The sequence below is a fragment of the Opisthocomus hoazin genome, chromosome 2 (assembly GCF_030867145.1).
Source record: "Opisthocomus hoazin isolate bOpiHoa1 chromosome 2, bOpiHoa1.hap1, whole genome shotgun sequence".
Lineage (NCBI taxonomy): Eukaryota > Metazoa > Chordata > Aves > Opisthocomiformes > Opisthocomidae > Opisthocomus > Opisthocomus hoazin.
Window position 1 is genome coordinate 3,084,841 of NC_134415.1, and position 13,521 is coordinate 3,098,361.

Sequence of the window (13,521 nt, forward strand, 5' to 3'; positions counted from 1 at the left end):
GACAGGAACCAGATATTAGACACGGGTACAACGATACTGACATTTAAAACTGTGGTTGGATTCTGCATGGCTGGGAAATTTCCAGATGAAAGGAGAAAGGATTTGTAAGATAACGAGGGTTTTGCTACAACGAGGCACTGAAAATTGTTCACTTCCACCTTGGATGATAAGTTTATCCCTGGCAAAGCGACTGTGAAATATTCCTCATTTACTTCCACGTAACTTTACACTGGCCAGGGTTGCTGGGAGATCACCAGTTGCCTGTGTTAACAACGTGGGTACTAAAGGACTCAGGATGAGGACTCCTGAGCTCTATTCCCAGCTTTTTGGCTCCCTTTCTGATCTTGGGCAAGGCATTTCTTGTATTATCTCTTTATTCCTCCATGTAAAAAGAGGAAAATTAACACCAGGGCTTTCTTACACATGCCTCTTCTGGGCTTCGGCAGGATCCTCTTGCAAGACAGCTTTCCTGTTTGCAGAATGCCTGGAGATCCCTGCGTGAAGGAGTCATGTAAAATGCACACCCTACCATCCATTAGGTATTAGGATTTTATTAGGTACTGAAGTACCACCCTATTGAAATCTTATTGTGAGATCAGCTCTCTAATGCCACCCCGTGTAAATTCTGAGGTGCATTATAACCTGAGAAAGTTGTTGCTTGACGTTCTTCTCCACTTTCATCATGTCCCATTAGACAGCTCAGGGAGTTAACAACAGATAGTGCCTTCTCATCACTTCCTTCACTGCTATTCCTTTCAGGAATGGAGATAAAATAGTGGTATTCAGTAATGGCCAAAAGGAGGTTCAGACTGTGCAGTTCAAGAGGTGGGAGTACCCTGATGGCACTGTAAAAACCGTGTACCGCAACGGCAGGAAGGAAACCAAGCACACCACCAGCCCAGCTCGAATCAAAGACGAAGAAGGTAACATCATCCGAGATGAGCAGTGATTCCTCCCCTCAAAGGGCTGCGCTGTCCGTAAGTGGCTCCACCCGTTTTCCTGGCAGGTCAGAACTGTTCGGAAGGTTTTAAGCCTTGTGAAAACGAAGGGATGGATGTGTAGGGCTGAAACTCAACTTTGGCTCAGTGCTCTCTGGAATACCCTTACGCGAATGAAGTGTCTTTTGAGCAAGGCCTGAAGGAGATGTGGTCATGCCCTCTTTGTGTATGCAACACTTCAATAAATGCCCATAGTACTTCTCATCAAAGTGTTTGTTTCATGGTACTGACCGCACTTTCACGTGTTTTTCTGCTAGTTAGTTACAAAAGTGACTACGACGAAGGAGCATGGTGTGAGAACATCAAATCTACACACTTTTTTGAATTTCAGTTCAGTGTTGCCTTATCCTGACTAAAACAAATCTAAATGTTATTTTTCTCTCAGTTAACCACCACCAAAATTGTGGAAGTGATTAATGTTTTCAGTTTGGTTGGGTTCTTTGGAGCAGAAGACCCCAGCAAGTGCCAGACGTTACTATGAGCTGTACATTAGACCAAAAGCTGAGCAGGAGTTGAGTGAACAGTCACAGCTCTGAACGCCCCGTCCAACCTATATTATCCAATAATCATACAATCGTAATCCAAGAACTCTGTCTTCTGCGTTTGAAGACCAAATGCAATGTTCATTCCACCCTGGTCACTATTCCAGATGAAACAGCCCTTTCTTCTTCCTCCAGCAGTCTTTTATCAGACCTCCTCCGTGTTGCTTTGTTTTTGAATTAACCTCTCCCACTACAGCCTTTACTCTTCCAGTCGTGCAAACATATTTCTGGTCAGTGCATCTCTCCAGCTTTAAGGCTCTTTGGATTGCACTTGATACCTAGGGGGATTAATAATTTATCAGATGCTGCTTTCAGCTGCCCTCCCCATAGACTGCCTGTCCATCACCTGTCTTGAGTCCTTCCAAAGCGCTGAAGCATTTCCCCTGTAGAGCTCAGCTCACCACCTGCCCATTGACTGAGCAGACCAATTACCTCCTTCTGCCCCTCCAATTCCTCTAGCAACAAACACACCTTCATGGCATGCTGCTCAGGCTTATCTAATAAGAAAACTCTTATTTTTCTAAGCTCAAAATAATTGCAAGATGATGGAATTGCTCTTTCTTCTCTTCAGTTTCCAGCGGGTCAGACTATCAACAAATCACCACTCAAATCCCAGTGCATCTTTGGAAGAAACAGATTGAATAGAGCAAGAAGTGTTGCTAATATTGATCATACAGATGCTTCACTTTATGAATTTAATTATGATGCTGTGAACATCCATGCAGTTTGATGTCGGCTGGTGGAATAAAATTGCATTGTTTTTCCTTTACTCCTGTACAACAAAGGAACAACTTATAAACCTCTGCTTTCACTAGTGAAATATTTAGTATACTTTATGTGTTTTGTAAAAGGAAACTCTAACTAAAAGAAATCCAAGATACTATTCTTTTCCACGTGTTTCACTGAGAATTTCACTTCAGTGCTGCCTTATGCTGCCTAAAACAAATTTGTGTTGATTTTTTTTCTCAGTTAAGCGTAATGAAATAAGTGACTGTGATTAATGTTTTCAGTTTGGCTGCAAAACTAGATGTGATACTTATGTCTTCTAAAGCACCACTATTTTTGTTCCTAGGAATTCCTTTTAACAAAAGGCCCCTGTTCTCTGGTTAATATGCTGACATTCTCTTTGTTTCTATAGTAATGCAGAAAACAGGCTTTGTTTGCAGCTTTTAGCCTTGAATTGCTGTTCAATAACCTGTGTATATAATCCCTTCTAATTGTGAATTTAATAAGCAACAATTCTGTTTGCATGCTGCTTGTACCTTGCTTCATTAAGCACTCTCGACTGTACTTGCAGGAACATTCTGATTCTGGAATCGGTCCTGCACCGGTGTAACACATGGGGGAAATGCGCAGGTCGCTCTCTAAAACCGTGCACGCAGCGATGCGTGTGTGCAAACCCCTTGCTGATGCACGCATCCGCCTTGCTGCTGTGCGTGTGCAAACCCCGCGCTGACGTACGCACACCCCTCGCTGACGTAGGCATCCACCTTGCCGACACGCGTGTGCGCGCGCGGAAAGGAGGGGACAGAAACACACCTACATCAACGCCAAGCTCCGCCAGGTGTAACTGGGAGTCCTCCACAGCCCGGTTGTGACACGTGCCACGCTACATGTCACAGGCCGACTCGCACACCCCGAGGGCTGCCAGGATGGTGAGGGGACTGGAACATCTCCCCTACGAGGTGAGGCTGAAGGAGCTGGGCTTGTTCAGCCTGGAGAAGGCTGCGAGGGGACCTAACATACTTACAAATATCTGCACGGTGGGTGTCAGGAGGATGGGGCCAAGCTCTTTTCAGTGGTGCCCAGCGACAGGACAAGGGGCAATGGGCACAAACTGAAGCACAGGAAGTTCCATCTGAACATGAGGAAGAACTTCTTCCCTCTGAGGGTGACGGAGCACTGGAACAGGCTGCCCAGGGAGGCTGTGGAGTCTCCTTCTCTGGAGATATTCAAGACCCGCTTGGACAAGGTCCTCTACAACCTACTGTAGGTGACCCTGCTTTGGCAGGAGGGTTGGACTAGATGACCCACAGAGGTCCCTTCCAACCCCTACCATTCTGTGATTCTGTGATTCTGTCTCCTCCACCTTCCACTCGCACTGGTGAACCAGCAGCAGCAGTGGCTCTACCAGCTATGGTCCATAGCTGTAGCAACACACGTAACCCAAATTAGGTGTGGCTGCATACATACCTGAACTACAGCAATGCCCACACCTACTTTAGATTTGGGTTAGTTATAAGTAAGAAATTCTTTACTATGAGGGTGATGATGTGCTGGCACAGGTTGCCCAGACAAGTTGGGGATGGAAGTGTTCAAGGCCAGGCTGGACAGGGCTTTGAGCAGCCTGGGCTGGTGGAAGATGTCCCTGCCCACAGCAGGGGAGTTGGAACCAGATGATCTTTTGGGTGTCTTCCCACCCAAACCATTCTGTGATTCTATGATTTACTACACTTTTTTGTCCTATAGGGTTTATAGTGAACAAATCTTTATGAACCCTTCAGGGAGACGGAACACAGCTGGGAATCCCCACTTCTCATCTCTCCACAGGTTTTCTGGCACTAGCAGCAGCATGCTACACCCAGTGTTTGGCTACAATTTTGATTCAAATTTCGAGTCTGCTGTGACCGCTGAACAGAGCCGCTTCCATTCCGACAGCTGAGGGCAGCAGAGACGTACGAGGGAAGGGCAGTATTTGGACCACCTCAAACGCTTCAGTTCAGCGTTAGCATTTTTCCACGCACAGCTGATCACCAAAGTTTTACTGCAAGCAACACCAAGCTACCTAACCACTGTGCCCATCAGGTGGCTAACGCAGAATCTGCAAGAGGGAGGTTCGAGCCAGTCTTCTGAACGTGATACCTGCAGTTTATATTCTGCCCTCTGATAACAAATTTCTCTGTTACCTTGGGAAGCCTGATTATTTCAAGAGTTTATCTGAAACAAAACACTGGAGCAGTATATGGATTTTTTAAAAATTACTTTCCAAAAGGTGGAGTCTCCTTCTCTGGAGATATTCAAACCCCGCCTGGACAAGGTCCTCCACAGCCTACTGTAGGTGACCCTGCTTCGGCAGGAGGGTTGGACTAGATGACCCACAGAGGTCCCTTCCAACCCCTACTATTCTGTGATTCTGTGATTCTGTGATCCCCAGAGGTCCCTTCCAACCCATAACATTCTGTGATTCTGTGAAATCTACTGGTCATAAAATGAAAGTTATTTCATACTGTTGTTTCATACAAAATTCATTTCTGGAAATGAATGTGGGAAAGCTCACTGGATTCTTCAAAAACATGATAGTTTTGTGCCATTTATATTACCTGCACCTTTGCAAACTGAATGCATATTGAATGCTCCCTGATGTGATGTGACCAGTTTTTCAAGTCATAAAGGCCCCTTAGTTAGGAACAGAAAAGAAGCAAAGATCGCTGAGAAAGTAATAAACAGAGACTGGCATTTCTGAGGATGTTTTGAGAAATGCAATTCTCCATTTTTATTCTGGGATTACTTTAGTATTGCAAGAATTATTTTTAAAAATCAGCACTTCTAAGAAAATAAGCTCTCTCAGTAACTGCTAAATTACAGCTTTTAAATTGTGTATTGTTTATCTAACACAATTTCAGCGTACATCTCCCTCCTTCCCACGCATCAGTACAGGCTTGGGGTGGACCTGCTGGAGAGCAGCTCTGTGGAGAGGGACCTGGGTGTCCTGGTGGACGACAGGTTAACCATGAGCCAGCAGCGTGCCCTGGCTGCCAAGAAGGCCAATGGGATCCTGGGGTGCCTCAAGAGGAGTGTGGGCAGCAGGTCGAGGGAGGTTCTCCTTCCCCTCTACTCTGCCCTGGTGAGGCCTCATCCGGAGTACTCTGTCCAGTTCTGGGCTCCCCAGTTCAAGAAAGATGAGGAGCTACTGGAGAGAGTCCAGCGGAGGGCTACAAGGATGGTGAGGGGACTGGAACATCTCCCCTGCAAGGAGAGGCTGAGGGAGCTGGGCTTGTTCAGCCTGAAGAAGAGAAGGCTGAGAGGGGACCTTAGAAATGCCTCTAAATATCTGCAGGGTGGGGGTCAGGAGGATGGGGCCAAGCTCTTTTCAGTGGTGCCCAATGACAGGACAAGGGGCAACAGGCACAAACTGAAGCAGAGGAAGTTCCAGCTGAACAGGAGGAAGAACTTCTTCCCTCTGAGGGTCATGGAGCCCTGGCCCAGGCTGCCCAGGGAGGTTGTGGAGTGTCCTTCTCTGGAGATATTCCAGACCCGCCTGGACGCGGTGCTGTGCAGCCTGCTCTGGGTGACCCTGCTTGGGCAGGGGGTTGGGCTGGGTGACCCACAGAGGGCCCTGCCAACCCCTACCGTTCTGTGATTCTGTGTGATTCCAGCTAAAGTTGTCATTTATGATATGTGGAGGATGGCACCGGAAGCCATCCTCGGCAAAGGGTGCAGTAAGGCCGTGGACTGGGGGTCCCTGGGGGTCCTCATCTACGAGATGGTGGCCTGGTGCCCCCCCTTCTTCGCAGCACAGCCCGACCAGATCTTTGAGAAGATCGTCTCGGGGCAGATAGTGAAGCTGAAGCTGATCGAGCACACGCTGAACGAGAAGCGGATCCTGCAGGCTGTCGCCTTCCCCTTCCTCGTCCACCTTGAGTAGTCCTTCAAGATTGGTCCCCATCACTGCCACCATGGTCCCCAGGGTGGTCCCCACCCTCCCCAGGATGTCCCTGACAACTCCAACCTGTACTTGGTGATGGAGCACATCGCAGGGGGGCAGCTGTTCTCCCACCTCCACGGCAGCAGGAGCTTCAAACAGCCCCACGCCCGCTTCTACGCTGCCCAAATCGTACTGGCCTTGGAGTACCTGCACACGATGGACATCATCTACCGCGACCTGAAGCCCGAGAACCTGCTCATTGACCAGCAAGGCTACATCAAAGTGGTAGATTTCGCCCTGGCCAAACGAGTAAGGGGCCGGACCAGGATGCTGTGCGGCACCCCGGAATACATGGTGTGGAATTATTAGTAAAATTAAGGTTTTACATCTGAAAATTAAGGTTTATATGAAAAACGTAACAGTGTTCACCATTGAGGGAAAGCATGAAATCCAAAGGAGCTCTGAGGATGGGACACAGCTGCAGCAGGCAGGCGAGGAATCCACTAATACAGCAACTCCCTGCCATGTACCATAGAGGACGGAACGGAGTGGAGACTCCGTGGCCCTGCTCCGTGATGATAAAGCGGGAAGAGATGGTTCTCTAGAACTGATCAGCAGCTCAGCTGGCCCCCGGAGCCAACAGGTTTTCGAAACCTTGCCAGAGTGCTATCCTCTCGTGAACTTTGCTCGTTTTAATATCATTATAATACCAAAACACACCTCCATCCTGAAGGCTCCCCACCTCCGAGGTGCGACCACCCCTCTTCGAGTCTGCGCTCTCGATTTTTCGTAAACTCGACCTTTAAAAGTGAAGCGAGAGAATTTTACACTAATCCTGATAAAAAGTATGTATGACTACAGTCACTCAAACTCCACCTTAAAGGCAGAAAAGATATAAAAATAGCCAGGGAAATGGGGGATTTTTGGAGAAGAAGATAACACCGTAGATTTTCGGAGAAGAAGATCTTCAGAGGAAAAGAAGAGAACACCGTGAGCGAGTCAAGGGAAACTCCACCTCAGAGTGCCTCCGACAGCCGGGACCGGCCAACGGGCTGAGCCTCGCTTCTCCCCCCCTTGGGATGCCTTGGGTGAGACTTAAATGATATGTGTCTATAACCTAACACAGCAGTTACACAGTAACTGAAGTTACTGAAGTTACACAGCAGTTAGACAGCCTACCCTTTTCTTTGTGTTCTGCTTTGATGGCAACTGTTTGCTCACCGATTTGCTTATTTCCTTTATGATGCTCTTCACGTCTGTCCCATCCCTGGAAGCTTGCAGCGCAGCTTCATTGAAGGGAAAAATAAGGACAAAATCTCCTACACGGGGGACAGGCCTCTGGTCTTTATCAGAGAGGAAATAGGGGCGCATGGTTTTGTCGTTGCAGAAGTCAGGCGTAGGTAACCAGCGGCTGAGCTGGGCAGGCTGGCGTGGAGAATGCCCAGCTCCCGGGAGCTGTTTATTTTCAGCTTCAGCTTTTCCTCCGGAGGGTGTTTTTGGCATGTTCATCCCTTCCCGCAGCTGGGAAGTCAGCGTTTTTCTCGGATGCGCTGCGGCCGTTTTCGTGGCCAGGCTAGCCGCCTTCCGGCCTGATCCTCTGGCCGCCCGCAGGGCAGGTCGCACAGAAGAGGCAGAAGGGCATTTCGCCACTTTTTGGCGAGGGAGCAGGCCGCTGGCACTCTCGGCAGCTGCGCGCCAGGGCACCCGCCATCTGCCAGCCTCTGCCCCAGCCACTCGGTTTTGCCTGAAAGCATCAACCTGCTTGTAGTTCAGCAGCTCGACAACATCGTGGAGGAGCTTTCTCTTCACAGCGTCGTCGATGGAACAGTCTAAACACAAGGCCGGGTTGTAGTTGACTTCTAAAAGCCATGGCTTGAATTTGTCATCAATCAGGATGTCAAAGCCGAAGAGCTCAAAGCAGTTGGAAGCCACCGGTAAGGGGGTTACAGCAAGCAGGGTGAGAATCACTATGTTATTGATCTTCTGCCAGAGGACCACGTCGTCAACCCCAAATATTCGCAGGTAAGAACGGAATTTGCTGAATGTCCATTTGCAGCCACAGCCAATCCCTTCTTTATATTTTTTATATGAAGCCCCATATTTGTTGATGCTGGTGTTTGTTAGGTGGGCGTAGACATCGTCCAGAGAACCGAGGTCAAACTTTTCAGTGGCAAACCTCACGAGCCCTTCTTCGTAAGTGTAGACGGTGAGCGGGCGGAAGCTGGTGACACACACGTAAAGGCGCAGATCCAGTTTATACCCGGCAATGAGCAAGGGGTTGCTAATGTACTTCTGCACAATGACTGCGCAGTCATACACCAAGTCTTTAATGTCTTGGAAAATGAGTATGCCCCTTCCACGGGAGAGATCCACAGGCTTGCAAATCCAGTAGCTAGGTCTTCTGCCCACTGACTCTCTCTCCTTGCTGTATTCTGCTATGAATTTCATGTAGTCATTGGGCATGATGAATGCCACTGGACTAAATTCATACAGGGCTGATCCATACGCTCCTTTCATACGTTTCAGATGCCTTGCCAAGTAGTCTTTTCTGGTGATGCGGACAGCTTCTGGGTAGTGGTTGAGCCTCTGCCACGGTTTAATGCTGTGGTGGTCTGCCATGCGGAAAGGTGAGTTCCGCCAGTACAGGTTCCAGTCTGTGTCATCTTGCCCCTTCTTGTCAAACTCAGTCCAGCCGCGTTCCAGCAAAACCTCACGGACTATTGCAGGGACATTCTCATGGAGACGGAACACCAACGGCCTCAAGATATCTCTTGTATCGTAGTCCTCTGCCACCGCTTCCATCCCACTAGCTGAAAGAAAACAGAAGCACCAGGAAGGAAACGGTGAAATTAATGCCACAGACTGTGCTAGCCGTCACCGCCTCGATGCGTTCCTAATGCCTGCCACTCTCAGCGTGTTCTCAAAGCACGTTGCCCCCGTGGGCTTCCACGGTCCACCACTGAGAAGTCCAAGGCTGCGTTTCAGCTGCAAGATATGTGCAAGGGCATCGATTCCAGGTAGCTGTTCAGGCAGCACAAAGCGCTGACCGCTGCAGCTATCTGCCTCCACACTTGGTTTACTTTTTCTCTGAGGCAGCTTACTACAGCAGTAGCTGTCCTAAAGCTTTTGTAACTCTTGGATATTTAGACTTTATGGTTTTTTTGCAACTGCCTTCAGCCTAACGGCCATAACTTTGCCTAGGAAGACTCACTTTGCACTGCTGCATTACCGAGACATTCTGCTAACCCCGCAGGGCGCCCTGCTCTGAGCAAACTCTCTCGGTTAAGATTATAAAGCCTGATGCAAAACTGACAGTAGACAGTAGGAAAATGCCTATTGATTCCAATGCTCTTTTCCTCCACTGACATAGGCTGATTTACCTCACTGATAACCTTCTGCTGCTCCTCCGGTGAGGCTCTCCCAGTTCCTGAAGAGCAGCTGTCACCATGTAGAGTGGCAATACCACGGATTCAGGAATGCACTGATCGGAATCCGGTCAGGATCGCAGGCAGGACAAGGAGCAGGGTCCTCTTCAGAAGCTGGGCATGGACAAAGAAAGCGAGACCCTCATGATCCCCCATCTCTAAAGTGAGATCTGACACGTATGGCGCACAAATACCACGCTGGGTATCCTGGAATCCCAGGTCGCCTGTTCTGTCCGCTCCTCCCTGCAAGTGCAACCCTTACGACCCCTCACTTGTGAAACATAAGAGATCTATCAATGACATTGGCTGCTATAGAAATAATTATAAGCATGGGTCTTTCTGCATTCCACTCCTCCTGTTAGCTCAGCAGAACCATAAACATCAGGGGTTATCAGCTCTGGAGGGCGGTCACTGTCTGAAAAATATGCAGCCAACTTCAGAAAAATGCAGCTGCTTGGAACAACTTAGCTGAAAGGAAAATTCACTGAAAGATAACTGGTTCTGTTTTAACCAAAAGCAGGACAGCAGGGCACATTCTTGTCTCCTCACTTCCCTCTCCAGAAAATCATGTCCCATAGAAATGTATGTAGTTACTGAATGAAATACCATTTCCCAGTATCTAGAGTGGAAGTGGATCATGGTCCCCACCTATTTTTATGGGTAAGAAACACCTTTTTGAGTTATTCTGGGCATAGCAATTCTTATATAAACAGTCCACGAAGGGTGCTCTTCCCTCCCCAGCTAGTTCAATATATATCAGACTCCAACTAAATCCCCTGTCTTACTGGGTGGTGGGACAGCAGACAAAAAGTCCCACGGACCTGCAGAGCTCAGAGTGTTGCTGTTTCTCTCAGTTTTAATTTCCTGAAATGCTACAGAGCCACTCCCTGAGGATTAGACTCAGTGTTTGGAACAGAGAGTGTCTTGGACGAGAGAAGAGCGCTTGTGCCGAGGACCGTTCTGACACAGCATTCCCATACTGACCTCCAACTCCTCTCAGAAAGCAGCCAGCAGAAGAAATACACGGTGGGGGGGACACACGCTGGACCAGACTCCTTCACATCCTACTACCAGAGTGACGTCCTGGCTCTTTCTTTCCAGACTGAGTTTTAGACTCCAGAACGAGTAGCCTCTGCCTTCCAAACAACTGCAGACACCAAGGGAACACGTCACACGTGGAAGTACTCGGTGCAACGTGCAGCTGCGTCGGCCAGGGATGCTTTTCCTGTGGAAAAATTACAATTTATTGAAATGGAAAGCTTTCTTCCAGGGAACAAAAGTAATATTTTGCTGGTTTGTTTATTTCCTTTGAATTTTCCTGTTTGGGAACTGTCAGAATATCTTATTTTCATTTTTAAAAAGACAATGGTTCAGACTTTTTAAAATGCTAATTTAGTTTTAAAATTAAAAGCCCAAATGTGAAATGAAATGCTTTACCATTATCAAAATGTAAATTAACATAATTCTAAAGTTTTGCAAATCACAAGACAGTTCAAGATTCAAATGTGAAAAACAATTAAAAAATTCTTGCATGATGAGCAAACACGTTTCTCTCTCCAGCCCAGCAGCGGTGACTCCCTCGTACGAGGCATCCCCGTCCCTGCTGTCTAGTGCGTTCTGCTGCTGCGACCAGGCTCCGAGGGCTAACCACAAAGCACAGGGCTCTTCTGCACGCAGTGCTGTGGAGTCTGCAACAAGTGCGTTGCAATGCAGGGAGCAAAGCCAGGAGAGCCTCAGTGGGCGCTCGATGGGTTTTAGAGAAGGGTCCAGGACGTATTTCAGCGAGGCTGGGAAGCACTGGTGTTAGAATTATACGGCTACTTTTCCACAGGAGTGTAGTATGTAGCTTAAAAATATCCCTGGACCATCTTATGTGCTGTAGGGAGGGAATCATTGTCTGAAAATGAAGGGATTTGAAGCAAGCTTGGTCCAGGACGCAAGGGATGAGGCTCCTATTGGAAGCGGACCTTATGCCTCACTAATGGGCTGAGGCTGCAGCCAAAATTTGAATTTCTGTGTAGGGTAACTTTCTATGTTACAAAGTAATATGTAATTCTATATTCCAATAGTAACACAGGTATTCATATATTTAGTGATGTTTTACAGTCAGACTTGCAGTACCCTTCTATCTCAGGCTTAAGCTAGTGTCGGAAGGGAGCAAGATCCAGACTGCAAAGGGATTATTTCTCTGAATGCCTTGCAGATCAGATTCCCTCCCTGTACAGACTGCAGCTGGATTCTCCTTAATGAGAGCATTCCCAGGGTGAGGGGTTTACAGGGAACAGGACAAAAACATGCTAAGTAGGTACTGAAGTGTGGTCATGATGTAACAGGACTTACAGGAAATACCACGAAGGTGAAAGTAGTCTTGCTGTGTCTCTCGCAGTCAGCGCTTCTCTTCAGACCCCAGGAAGTTGGGGGCTTGCTGCCGAGCTTGCACATACACCTGACGTGGTGGCCACAGGAAATCTTTGCTGTCTTTGCTGCCACTTTCTTTCCCGGGGGTCCTTCCTTCCTGCCTGCTTACTAAAGAGCACTTTGTCACGTGCTAAAAACAAAACAAAGTGACAAAATCAACTACACAAAACTAAACAAGTTTTATAGCAGCTCGTTCAAATCTTTGAGCAAAGATTATTATGAAAAAGATGATGTAATTGAAAGTAGCCATGTAACTGAAAGTAGGATTTGGGTGAGTCAACGCATAGACCACAGTTAGCTTTGCCTCTTCTGCACTGCTCTGCATCGCTGTTGGCAGCGTTTCAGCAGAAGGCACTGCTGCACGTGAATCCAGCGCGTGGCAACCTGTGCCATCACGGTCTCACAGAATCACAGAACGTTTGGGGTTGGCAGGGACCTCTGTGGGTCACCCAGCCCAACCCCCTGCCCAAGCAGGGTCACCCACAGCAGGCTGCACAGGACCGCGTCCAGGCGGGGCTGGAATATCTCCAGAGAAGGAGACTCCACAGCCCCTCTGGGCAGCCTGGGCCAGGGCTCCATCACCCTCAGAGGGAAGAAGTTCTTCCTCCTGTTCAGCTGGAGCTTCCTCTGCTTCAGTTTGTGCCCGTTGCCCCTTGTCCTATTGCTGGGCACCACTGGAAAGAGTCTGGCCCCGTCCTCCTGACCCCCACCCTTCAGATATTTAGAGGCATTTCTAAGGTCCCCTCTCAGCCTTCTCTTCTCCAGGCTGAACAAGCCCAGCTCCCTCAGCCTCTCCTCGGAGGAGAGATGCTCCAGTCCCCTCCTCATCCTCATAGCCCTCCGCTGGACTCTCTCCAGTAGCTCCTCATCTTTCTTGAACTGGGGAGCCCAGCACTGGACGCAGCACAGATCGGGCATTGCTCTAAATGAACGAACACAAACCTCACTCGCTTGACGCGTGCCCAGCTGAACGCCCAGCTCTCCATCAGCCTCCACTAATTACACCCACCAGACCGACCAGCGCCTTCCCCTATCGCCTTTAAGCCCCCGGGGTGCCAGGCCCCGGGGCTGGAAGCCGCCCGCCTTGGGACCTGCCTTCAGAAACGACCATTTTACCGATTCCTCGAGGTTTCCGCCCGGCCCCGGTGACAGGCGCTGGGCCACAGCCGGGCCGGGGGCCGCACCGCGCTGGCGTGAGCGCTGAACGCCGCGGACGCCGGAGTGGGGACCCGGCCTCCCCCCGCACATCGTACGTGGGCCCGGCCGCCGGGCTGCCCTGCTCTCGGCGCGGCCCACTGGACGCTGCGGGCGGGGGGAGGCGGGCCCGGCCGGCCGCGGGCCGTTGCTTGGCGATGGGGAAGGGAGGGCCGGGCCCTCTGCTCCCCCTGGCGGCAGGTCCCGGCGGAGCTCAGCCCGGCTGCCCCGCCGCTTCCCGGGCGGCTCGGGGGTTCACCCGCCCGCAGCCTTTCTACCCGAGCCGGCTTCTCCCTCGG

The 13,521-nt window shown here is 49.5% G+C and overlaps 2 protein-coding genes and 1 pseudogene across 3 annotated transcripts in view; 2 read left to right on the forward strand and 1 right to left on the reverse strand.

The window, feature by feature from the left end:
- The window catches only part of LOC104338105 (uncharacterized), a 30,908-nt gene extending 28,631 nt beyond the window's left edge, over nt 1-2,277 (forward strand). Inside the window, 2 exon segments of the mRNA XM_075444056.1 lie at nt 760-977; nt 2,112-2,277. Coding sequence (XP_075300171.1) covers nt 760-949 — 190 coding nt within the window. The 3' untranslated portion in view covers nt 950-977; nt 2,112-2,277.
- Nucleotides 2,278-5,044: 2,767 nt separating this feature from the next.
- Nucleotides 5,045-13,294, reverse strand: TTLL2 (tubulin tyrosine ligase like 2). Of its 2 annotated transcripts, none has more exons than XM_075411875.1 (5): nt 13,145-13,294; nt 11,951-12,158; nt 10,595-10,835; nt 9,578-9,724; nt 5,045-8,995 (listed from the first exon to the last, which is right to left on the reverse strand). In XM_075411875.1, the coding sequence occupies exon 5, from the start codon at nt 8,985-8,987 to the stop codon at nt 7,341-7,343; it is 1,647 nt and encodes a 548-aa protein (XP_075267990.1). In that variant the 5' UTR covers nt 8,988-8,995; nt 9,578-9,724; nt 10,595-10,835; nt 11,951-12,158; nt 13,145-13,294; the 3' UTR covers nt 5,045-7,340. The 2 variants fall into 2 exon arrangements, with proteins under 2 accessions (XP_075267990.1, XP_075267989.1); XM_075411874.1 differs by having other exon boundaries at nt 9,566-9,724.
- On the forward strand, nt 5,946-6,554 carry LOC104338104 (cAMP-dependent protein kinase catalytic subunit alpha-like; annotated as a pseudogene).
- Nucleotides 13,295-13,521: the final 227 nt, after the last annotated feature.

Coding starts and splice junctions, on each gene's coding strand:
- TTLL2 (XM_075411875.1), bottom strand. CDS start 8,987: ATGGAAGCGGTGGCAGAGGACTACGATACAAGAGATATCTTGAGGCCG.